At 39.1% G+C, this 11,811-nt stretch overlaps 1 protein-coding gene across 1 annotated transcript; it reads left to right on the top strand.

The window, feature by feature from the left end:
- Nucleotides 1-1,194: 1,194 nt before the first annotated feature.
- LOC123026063 (histone-lysine N-methyltransferase PRDM9-like) lies at nucleotides 1,195-11,609 on the top strand. Its single transcript, XM_044435298.1, has 8 exons — nucleotides 1,195-1,422; nucleotides 2,806-2,929; nucleotides 4,029-4,133; nucleotides 5,472-5,612; nucleotides 7,237-7,508; nucleotides 9,551-9,618; nucleotides 10,672-10,853; nucleotides 11,578-11,609. The coding sequence occupies exons 1-8, from the start codon at nucleotides 1,195-1,197 to the stop codon at nucleotides 11,607-11,609; spliced, it is 1,152 nt and encodes a 383-aa protein (XP_044291233.1).
- The last annotated feature ends 202 nt before the right edge of the window (nucleotides 11,610-11,811 follow it).

Below are 11,811 nucleotides of genomic sequence, written 5' to 3'. Positions count from 1 at the left end.
ATTTGCTCCCCCCCACACACACACACATTCTAAAAAAACTATGTCACTTTTAGACTACTTTTTTTGGTGGGAAGTGACACATGAAGATGAAGATGTTGATGATATGCTGGAGCTTATGCCTACATTAAAGATATGCTATCAGATCTGGTCGCTGTTGCTTGTGGCTACTTAATGGCAAGGGGAAAGGAACTCTGCATATGCTCAAAAGTTCAAATGAAACTTTGGTTTCTGGCTCTCTGGAACCCCCACCCAAAGGATTTGATTTTATTGATTTTATTTTTATTTATTTTACATTTCTATGCCGCCCCATTCGCAAAAAGCCTGGGGGAGGCTTACAAAACAGACTTCTTGGGGGAAGTTCTTCCTTGGATCTTCCTTGGAGACCTAGAGATTTCTTCCCCACTGCGATCGACGCCCGGGGAACCGTGGATTCCTCGCCTAGGAGAGAAGCCTCCTGCCAGGTTTCCTCTGCCCTCCCCGCTGCCGCTCCTCTAAGAGCGCGCGAGCATTCCTGGCTCTGGCACGGACCGAGCAGCGGGGCGCGAGACCTGGCTGAACATTTTTCCCGCGCTGCGCGGTGATTGGCAGGAGCGCGCCGTCGCCTCTCGTTCATTGGCTGCTTGGTTTTGGCGGGCTTCGGCGGCCGCTCGCCGCCGTGAGGGAGTTGTGAGGGGAAAGGAAGGGAGCAAAGGAGTCGCCTCGGGCTACTTGGTTTCCTCGCCCCGTTTGGGGCACGGAAGCCTAGCAGAACCGAATTCGGGGCTGAATCCTAAGACGAAAGAAAAAGCCCCCGACGTGGGCTAAACAGCATCAACTGCGGGGAGGAGGGGAGAGAAGTGGGGGGGGTACCAGTCGGTTGGGTGGCGGCTGAGGGGATTGCGAGAGAGAGAGATGATTAAACTGTAGTGAAGTCACAGAACAGAGAGGAAATATCCCCTGACAGGGATGGAAAGTCGGGATTTTGAGGGGGACATGGCAACTGGGGCAGAAGCCCAAGGAGAATGGCAGGAGGTGCCACATGGGGCAGAAGGTTGGGAAGTTTGGGAAGAGAGATCCCCTGGGACAGAAGTTCAGGGGTTGAAAGGAAGGGCACCAAAGGAAATTGAATCCTATGTGCAGGGAGAAGATGAGTCAAATGGGGCAGGGTCCCAAAGGGTGAGGGGGGAGATAGACCAAAATGAAGCCCAAGGAAAGATGGCAGCTGAAGCTGGAGGCCACGTTCCTGAGTGGAAAAGGCTTATGAGAAATGATCAAAGTGATCTGAGCAGAGGGCCCTTGAAGGATAAGACCTATGAGGTGCTTCCTTCACATTTGTTTCCTACAGAAGTCAAGGAGGGAGTTTCAGATACCAACAAAAATAGTTCTAGAGAGAGGGTCTCCATAGAGAATGGCAAAAATAAGAAAAGGGGGCACAAACACAAGGTGAGGAACTTAAAGTAGTGAGCAAATCCCATCCAAAGGGTTCTTATCAAATTAGCTGAGACATGCTATTCTGCCTGGAACTTGCTTCTTTCAGGGCTTTTGTAATATTTTTATTTGCTTTTAATGTATTTAACTGCCTTGAGGGTTTTTTAAAAGAAAGATGAGACATACGCATTAAAAAAGTAAGGGGAAAACAATAAAAGTTTAAGCTGCAATTCCTTGTAGCTTTACTTATTAGTAAGTTTGATTGAATTCTGTGGAAACTGTATAGGATTGTGCTGCTAATGAGTAGCATAGTTTTTGCTAGAGCCGGGATGAGGAGCCTCTCATACTGTTGGTCTACAACTCCCCTTATCACCCAGAACTGGCCAAGCTGATGGAAGTTGGATGGCCAGAAACTTCTGGATGGTCACAGGTTCCCAACTCCTAGAAAGAAAATAAATAAAGGAGAAGAGTTATTCAGTGTCTGGCTCCTAGCAAGTTAGCTGCTCAAGCAGAAATAAATGAACAAAGTATCAGTGAAAGCACATCTTGAAGATTGCAAGTGAAAGAGGGTTTTTCACAAGTATACTCTTCAATTAAACAAATGCAGTAAACAAATACTTTTAGGATACAATTGTACACACCCTTCCCTGGGAGTAGTGGTGCTTCCAGAGAAGTCTTTTATTTTCACCATTCTACTGCCTAATTAATTGAATGTTACTTTAGTGGAAGTGGGAGTTGAAGGCAGATGATAACATCTTGCTCCCATAACACTTCTGTGGTCTCCTACCACTTCTTACATCTTTGGAAAATTTGTTAAGGAAAAAAATGGGATAGCTGTACAATAGCTTTTGGTTGTTAATGGTAGGATCCCTCCAATTGAAAACACTTCAACTAGATAAGTGAACAACTATTGCAGAGACCATCTTTAATATTTTGTGCTCCAGAAAAAGTTGAATACTTTCTATTATAATAATTAGGGATGTTAAGTGATTAACAGCATAATCATATGGCTGCTGGACAACATGTATGCAGCTACTGGATTTTTTTGAGCTCAACCTTGCATACTTACTCCAGGTTGGAGCTGCGATTCTGAACTTGGAGCACCCCTCGCTATGTAGTACAAAAATAACTACTGGTTGCTTATTCACAAATGCAGTCTTGAATATGTGGTTCCCAGATTAACTACAACAGTTTTTCAGTCTGTACATCAGCTGGTTATCCAACAGCAGTCCCAAACAGTTAACTGGTTGTTGTTAAATGGGTGTGCCAATTTAAATGTGTGATTAATGTTCATTTATTACACTGATTAATTGATTAATGTTTAGTTGTAACATGTTTAAGCGGAAAGTTTAAACATTTCATGTATGTGCCTGTACCCACTTGCTTCCAATGTTTTAGAATGAAGATATATTTAAAGGCTTGTCCATCTATTTTCCCAAAGAACAGTGGGCTGAAATGGGAGAATGGGAGAAAATTCGTTATAAGAACATGAAGGAGAACTATGAATTCATGATTCAACTGGGTGAGAGGATGGCTGGAAATTAAGGAAGTGATGATGGTATTACTTAGGGTTATATTGAAGCTTATGTTGGAAGTCTAAAATTTATGTACCTACTTCATTTAGTACTATTACTATATTCAACTCAGTTGTAGAACTTATCAACTTATCTTGTATTGATACCTTTCATAAACAGGTTAAAAGTTTAGGTTTGCATCTTCACGCAAATTCAGGACAGGAGGAGCAGAGAGGTTAATTAGAGTGAATGTGACTCAGGGGATAGAATGCTTCAAGTGCATTTAGGAGTTGTGGTTTTGGGTTGTGGGATCTAGTTTCTTCTAAAGAATTAACTTTCTAAATTCATTGGGTTGGGTTGGATAAGTCAGTGGGCTGGATATGGACTAACAGAATTGTACCTAGTTCCCTTTGACATCAATGAGAGTTACTCATTTAGAACTTCTCATTGATTTCAGTGGGACATGCATGCCACTACCGTAGTCAGATCCGGACCACTATCTTTCATTTCATATCCTGAGTTGAACAATAGGAATAGTTGCAGAGCTTAGAGAAAGACAGTATTTTGGACTTGAAATGACAGACTGATCTTTCCACTATGGGCTTTTACAAATAGTTGTGGTTGAATATAATCTGTAACAGATTGAAATTTTGCAGATTGGGTAGAGATGTCATATTAACTTCTGACTTTTCCTTTATCCTCTTGCTGGTGATTATGGGTTGGATCCAGATTAGTCATACTTTATTGTAGACACACTGAAATCAATTAGTCTACTCTAAATATGGCTAAATTTGAATCCAGTCCAGTAAGTCAATCACACATAATGACAATCTGTGGGTTGTTTAAACCACGACTAGATGGAATCACATGGCAATAAAAAAGCATGTTGATTTCCAACCACTATGGCTTCTGCTTTGGTTAACAAAGGTTGGACAATTCTTGGCTTGTGTCTTGTGATAACTGAACCCAGATCTCTGGCTCTTGAGGGAGGAACATGTTGCTGCAAACAAACGCCATGTATTGACATCAGTTGAACAGACACAAAGGTTTGGAAGCAGTATTTCAAAGCAATGTCAGAAAATCCTTTATAATTGATATTTTTATTAGGTCTTCCTGCTCCTAAACCAGCATTTATGTATTATGCACGGCAGCTCCCAAAGACTGCAAATGAGTCTTCTGAGTCAGATGATGAATGGACACCAAAATCTGCAGGTAAATTACCAAAATAATGTAGTGTCATTTAATGTAATACTTTGCAGTTACCTGAAAATCTCTTTGGATGATACTACTTCATATCAATCCAGGTCTATCTATTGCTAATGTGTATCTTTCAGTTTAGCTGCCTAGATGAAATGGTGTATATTTTTGTTTTTGTTAAATAGTTGCTGTTGTACAACTAAATGTACAATTACAGCTGCATGTTTAGCACTGGAAAGCAATGACTGGATTTGCATAACATGACAATCTATTGTGGGTAAGTAACCATGGTGGGCTGGATCACTTCCTGCACAATGACTTAAGTAATCTTCAGCCATCCTGATAACTCATGACTTATTCTAGAGGTTGTTAGACCCTCACAGGAGAACAATTTCAATTGTGAGTTGTGGGGACTGGCTAGTGAGCTGCTTGCCAAGAATGGTAAACTAATTGTTGCCCTTCACAATCTTGGTTGCCAATAACTGAGACACAGTCTCTGTTGCTTTTCATGTCCAAACAGCATTTTGTCTTCAATCCCAGAGAACTGTACAAATATTTTCACATTTTTAAATGATTATTTGTTTTGTTGCTATTTTGCAAATATGCTCTTGCAGCTGTCCAGTATGTGTCATCTTGCTTGGTCACACTTGCATGTTTCAGCTGACAATGGGGGTGGAGGAGTTGATATTGACTAGAAGAGACTACATATAATTTCAGTTGTGCACAGTTGCCAGGGACCAAGTGCTGAATTGTCAGTTGGAAAACACTAGTCAAAAAGTATCTTTTATTCTTGCTCTAATAGCAACACGAATCAGATATTATCTGTACATTTCTGATGCTAATTATTTATGCCATCTGACTATACCAACAGCAATCCCCACTTTAGGTACTTCTTGGATGGAGGGATTCTAGCACTATCATTAGGCATTGTGCAGCAATGCTACCTTTTCTTCTTCTGTAGTATGGGGAAAGCTGGAAGAAGCAGTAGGAAAATACAGGAGGTTATGATTGAAGACATAGTCATCCGGAGTCTGTGTAAAATTCAGTAAATGAGGCAGGGTTATGAAGGCCGCATCTGGAAGCACCCTTTAACTATTTAGTGCCCATCTGATGTGCTCATCTGAAGTGTTCAGCTGATACCTGCCCCTTATATGACTTGTTAGACACAGACAGCACATTCAGTATATATTTTAATGCAAGTAAATAGTGTCACTGAAGACTAGAACTAACACTTGCTTTTCTACATGCATCTTAACATAACAATGGTTGAATTGAAATTCTCATATTCTACTCATACTGCTGCTTTCCATATGTTTATACACTAAAAATTAGCTAGTATGTTTTCATCTGCAGATTTCCAGAGTAAAAATGAATGTGGAGAAAAAGATAAAAGGAAAATTGAGCAGCACAGACAAGTTAGCACATACAGTTTGCGGAAGAGAGAAAGAAAAACTTATATGGAAATAAATGAACCTAGTGATGATGATTATTTGTGTAAGTGACATCTTTTCTGATCAGCATTTTCCATCTTCAGTTCCTATGACCTTTTTAGAAAAATATTAATAGTTTATCTGTGTTTATTTTTCATTTTATGGCAAGTTTTTCAGGTTTTAAATTATACATATATTGAATAAAATTCATTGTGTTAGGTAAACTAGTATTTTATGCTTCCTTTTTGAAGAGTGCAGAATTAAAAATATATCAGTATGCATCTATAGATTGCTAGCCTGTGGCCCTATTAAATTTATCGAATTTTTATGACAGCACTCCATTTTTTAAGAAGGCAAATCAGTCTTTCCTGCAAGAAGTTCCTGGATTACAACCACTAACTTTGATGTAGAATGCAGTTCCCTGTTTCAGCCAATATATGTGGTATGAGAAGTAATTAACAACAACAACAACCCTATTCCTGTTCCCATGTAACAACAAGAAAAACAAAGAAACAGAGCAAGTCAGAAGGGGTCTCCTGGGCCATCTAGTCTGACCCCCCAGCTCCAGCCGGCTTTGCTCATGGCATGCCTCCCATGTGCACGTCTGGCCTATCCTCGAACACCTTCACCGATGGGGCTTCAGCCACCTCCCATGGAAGCCCATTCCATGCCCCTGGGGTCCTAACTGTCAGGAAGTCCTTCCTGGCATACAAGTTGAACCTTGGCTCCTTGAGCTTGGCTCCATTGGAGCACATCCTGCCTTCCTCCACAGGGGAGAACAGGTCTCTACCCACCCCCATGTGACACCCCCTCACATACCTATATGTTGCCAACAGATCCCCTCTGAGTTTCCTCTTCTCCAGGCTGAAGAGACCCAATTCCCTCAGTCTCACCTCACATGGCTTTCCCTGACTCCATCCTGGCTATATCCTTCCTGTAATGTGGAGCCCAGAACTGAGCACAATACTCCAGTTGCAGGTGCACCGGAGTCGTATAGAGTGGTAGTAATACCTCTCTCAATCTAGAAGCCATGCTTCTGGCTATGCAACCAAGGGCGGCATTTGCCCTCTTGACCACTGTGTCACACTGCTGACTCGTGTTCAGCTTGCAGTCAGCCAGTACCCTGAGATCCCTTTCACAAGTGATGCTCTCCAGCCACTTGTCCCCTAACAAGTACTTATGACACCCATTCCTATGCCTGGGCAGCTTTATCACTAGAAAGGCTTTAATTAGAAAACCTTTTGTCCTTATCTGCTTGGAAGGGGACCTGGGGGAAAGACTAGCTTAGGATACTTGCCTCTTTGCTCTTTACTCCACAACCCATGATTGGTTGCTTCATAAGTTGTGGAATAGGACTTGTGAACCCAGACTGCTGGGTTGCTTAGCAGGGTAAAACCATAACCCAGAAAGCTTCAGCTGTTGGGTGATAAATAAATAAATAGCCCAGTTGTGGGCTGGATGGTGAAAATGGAAGAGGTAGGCACACTGCCTGTCAGCATTAGCTTTCGCTGACCAGAAATACACTTCACAGTAAATCCAAATTTCCAATTTACATCACTTCTGCAACTTTTACAACTTGAAATATTTGAATTTGTATGAAAATCTGAAAAGCTGACTCAGGTGTGAAAAGAATACTTTTTGCTGCATTATTCATAACTCAGCATTCAATTCTCTTTTTCACTTTCTAGTTTGTGAATATTGCCTGATATTTTTTATTGATGAATGTTCAGTTCATGGTCCTCCTGTTTTCATTGAAGATACCATAGCAAAAATAGGACTGGAAAAGAGAGCAACCCTTACTTTGCCTCCTGGTTTGAGAATTGGCCCTTCAGGTATCCCTAAAGCTGGTCAGGGAGTCTGGAATGAAGGAGAAATTCTGCCTCCAGGAATTCATTTTGGGCCCTATGAAGGGAGAATGTCAGAGGAAGAGGAAGCAGCCAACAGTGGTTACTCATGGATGGTATGATTGATTATTTATTTATTTATTTATTTGTTTATTTGTTTATTACAAACATTTATATCCTGTCCTTCTGACAAGCACTCAGGATGGCTTACACAGTGTAAAATATTATAGTAGTGCAATAATAAAACAACAATTATTAAAGCAATATAAAACAGTGCATCATAAAACTAAGAGAAAGAGAGAAGGAGGAAAAGAATAGAAAATTACTACTTATAACACTTCTATTTTAGTGCTATTCTACTACTAAAATGGTGCTCACGGTGTTTGTGTTCACACATGATAGAGTCTGTATTCATTCATAAAAACAACCCAGACATCCTGGATTAAGCCACAAAGTGAATAACAGTATATTGGTTCATATAGGCTGTTTACTTCCATTCTGCATGATTACAATCCAAAACAACAACCCCAGTTTAAAGCTGGTTTATGATCGTGATTTGGAGGGGTCACAGTGAACTATAATCCCAGGTTTGTAAATCATGCTAAATTATCTTGGCCTCAGTTGTTTACCTGCTTATATAAAAAGCAAATTTGGAGTGAACAGGCCACAAGTACTATCAAGGTGTTCATTCTAATTTAATAAGCCAGGATTCCGTATGATTAATGTGCAAATACTCCATCTCCTGTTCTGTGAAACCTTCACAGTGTCTAGCATGATTAGGGACACTTTTAACTCATCTGTTTTGCTCAGTCTTATCCAAACATTTCTCAATCTTGCTACAAGGTAGTACATGTATTGAAATTATGTTGCATTTTCATCTAACATTAAATGTACCCCTTCTTAGGAATCTGGGACCCAATACAGACATATTCAGCAGTGAATCTGATATGGAAATGACATGAACATGTTCAATAGGAACACTTTTCCTCTCCAGGGAAGAAGTAGCAACAAAAGCCAAGTGGTTACCCTCCATAATCATGTTTCCAGGTTTTTAATAAGATGAAGGGTGGGAGTCTAAAAGGATCAGTATTCACCCAGCATTTTAAAACAACAGCTAGGCAATTTGAGTGAAATGCAGGGGAGGGTAAGACAAACATGTGCCATGTAGTATTCTATTATTGAACAAAGTGCAAGAGTGTATGGTAGCTTGCCACAAGGCTACCACCTTCTCTCATACCCAGGCCTGGCCAGTTGTTCTAGAGAGGCCATGTTTAGGAGGGACTCAAGAGAATGTTTTCTGTGGTTCTTTCCAGGCTGTTGAACAGCAATCCTAAGAGAAACTAGGTTTGCTCTCCACTCTGCTGTCTTTCTGCAGGCTGGCAAATCTTGGTTAAAGAAGGCATTTAGCTGGTAAAGGGCTCTCTTGGTTTGAGAACTGTTTTAACAATATTGTTTGAAAAAATATGTAATTCTACATTTTTATTGTATTTACATGTATTATTTACCTCTTTGAAAACTGCCCAGAGAGCAATGGCTATGGCGTGATATAAAACTGATATGAATGAATGAATGAATGATCATTGTTCCATTTTAGTTATTTCTGTAAGCTGCCTTCTTGCATGCCTTTTTTGGTAGAAAGGCAGTGTGCAAAATAATCCAATAAATGATAGTGGGCCTGTAGGGAAGGAATAATCTTTATTGTATAGTTGATTTTAGACACTTTATAAATATAATAATGATGAAGTTTACAATAATCTGAGGCAAGGATATTGTATTACCAGTTTTGAGCATATGACTTTAAAATGGTTAAAACCGCTTAATAAAATCTTGCATGTTAAGCACTTTGTAGGCAAACAAGTATTTTCAACCATGCAGTCTAGTTCCATGCATATTTATTCAGAAGATAACCCTGCTATGTTTTATGAGACTTAATCACACATATAAACAAGCTCAAAACAATATTTTATGAGACTTAGATTAAATAAACCTCAACATTATTTTTATTGGCCATTTATGGTAGACTTCTCTCATTTGCTAGGAACTAGAGCTGAGCTTGGCACTGAGCTAATATGTTAGATCAGAAATAGAACTTTTTACTATGCATATTGTTGTGTTCTTTCCATACTGATGAATGTGGTTCGTGCCTACTTAATTACAGATTACCAGAGGGCAAAATTACTATACTTATATTGATGGAAAGGATGAAACTAATTCCAACTGGATGAGGTAAAAAAAATATCTTGATGAAGCTAAATAGGAAGAGGCTTTTTAAACAAGTGTCTTTGTACAGCTGAGGAGGCTAATGGCTTACAAATTGATGTAAATAATTTTGTGCTAACTAAACTAATATTAGTGTAGCTAGTCAAGTCCATTGATTTCAATGAGAATTCAAGCTAAATAAGCTTAAAACTGCAGCTTATCATATTACATAGATTTTAATCAAAATAATAAAAAGTATTCTGCTGTTCATATGGAAAATTCAATATTAAAGCAAATCAGAATTAATTAGCAATTGTAGTCCATTAGGCAGACAACACTAAGCAAGAACAGCAAAATGATAAGTCTAACCAAGATTTGCAAGGTGGTGTATTATTTTCACCTTTTATCAGAAGCTGCTTTTTTATCAACCTGTCAATCAGTCTTTCCTGTGTACTGCAGAGGATAATGGGATATGATTTTCATTTATACATTTGACTTGTTAAGAATATTTGAACCTCATTGCCTTTTGTGACTACAGTGTGTACTTTCATAATAGTATTTGCATCCCCCAAATTTATTTTTAAATGAAGTTTCTGTGAGAAGGAGGGAATATAGAGCAAACCCACATGGGAGATAGAAGGGTGCTTTGTTAGTCATTTACTTTTCAGGTTTTATGTTCCATTTTGATCCCGAAGTGGTAATCTGTGCTTGCCCTTGTGAACATTTGTTTTGAATGATATCATATTAGGGAATCAGGCTGGAGAGGTAAAGAAAGATAATGGGAAAAGCTTAGTGCCCCCCTTTTTTCTGCTACTCTTCATCACTTCTTCCTGAAGCTGCTTTGTCTTAAAAAAAAAAAAAAAGAGGGGATCACTGCAACACTGTTATCATGTAATATGCAGTTTCCCCTGTGTATACATTTAATGCTCTCTTCCTAATTCCAAAAAATACATTGGGAATATTTAATAATGGAATCACTTTTGAAATTAAGTTGTGAGCCGGCTGCATCGTAGTTTATAGTGCTTTTCTGGCTTCCAGCTTCCTGGGATGAGCCCTCTTATCTTAACAATGACTTTCCAGGTATGTTAACTGTGCAAGGAATGAGGAAGAGCAAAACCTTGTTGCCTTCCAATATCATGGGAAAATCTATTACAGAGTATGTAAGATAATCCTCCTTCACTCTGAGCTTCTGGTCTGGTATGGAGAAGAATATGGGAAGGAGCTTGGCATCAAGTGGGGATCTAGATGGAAATCACTAAAAGGTACAATGCATTATGTATTAATTAGAATTTCCCTAATGCTGCAAGTCTAACTGGGGTGTGAGTGAGAAAATGAACATAGAATTAGGTACACTACCCTGAGAGTATGATGCAGAGATTTAAGAATATGTGTATGTGTTAAGGAAAGGCATTTACAAAATAGTTCAACATTTATTTATTTATTTATTTAAAGTTTTTATATGCCGTCCCCTTGCTATATAGCCTCGGGACAGCTCACAGAAATAAATAAATACATTATAAATAACAATTACAATTAAAACCTGGAAACGCCCTGGCTGCACAATTAAAACCTATAAATATTAAACATTGTTAAAATATTGTTTGAATAAAAAGGTCTTGGCCTGGAGCCGAAAAACAAATAACGATGGCGCCAGGCAGACCTCTCTGGGCACTCTTTATTATAGGCATTCTTTATTATATTTGTTACATGAGCACTCCACATTTGAGTGAAAGAACAGAGGAGAACTTTTTAAAAAGTACATAAAATGAAAAAAATTAAAATGATTCTAGCAGAGGGAATGTAGTATAATAGGTTATTCTGCATATTTCATCAATTTCAAATGGTACTACAGAAGAACACATTTGCATATTGTCTAGTGTATATAAGATCTGTTTCCCACTTTGCTTCCCTTAATAGCAGTCAAGATCCATCACTTGTCATAGTTGTCTCATTTTGGTCCCCTAAGCTGTTGGTTGTCTCTTTCAGGAATATCATTTCCCATGCACTTTAGAGGGTAAAATAGATAGAGGGTACTATTTTTTTAATATTCTCCCATGTTAAAAAGGAACACCAAAATACTAGTGCTTTTAGGGGAAGAGACTCTAGCTGCCCAGTGTGCCTAGTTTCCTGTTTGCATAGGATTACATTTTTATTTCAGTGGGTCTATTCTAAGTAAGATGAAGTCTGAATTCAATTCTCACGTATGATATAGATAAGATG

The sequence above is a fragment of the Varanus komodoensis genome, unplaced genomic scaffold (genome assembly GCF_004798865.1).
Source record: "Varanus komodoensis strain SLA01 unplaced genomic scaffold, ASM479886v1 scaffold29_1, whole genome shotgun sequence".
NCBI lineage: Eukaryota > Metazoa > Chordata > Lepidosauria > Squamata > Varanidae > Varanus > Varanus komodoensis.
This window is presented reverse-complemented; position numbering and strand designations above follow the sequence as displayed.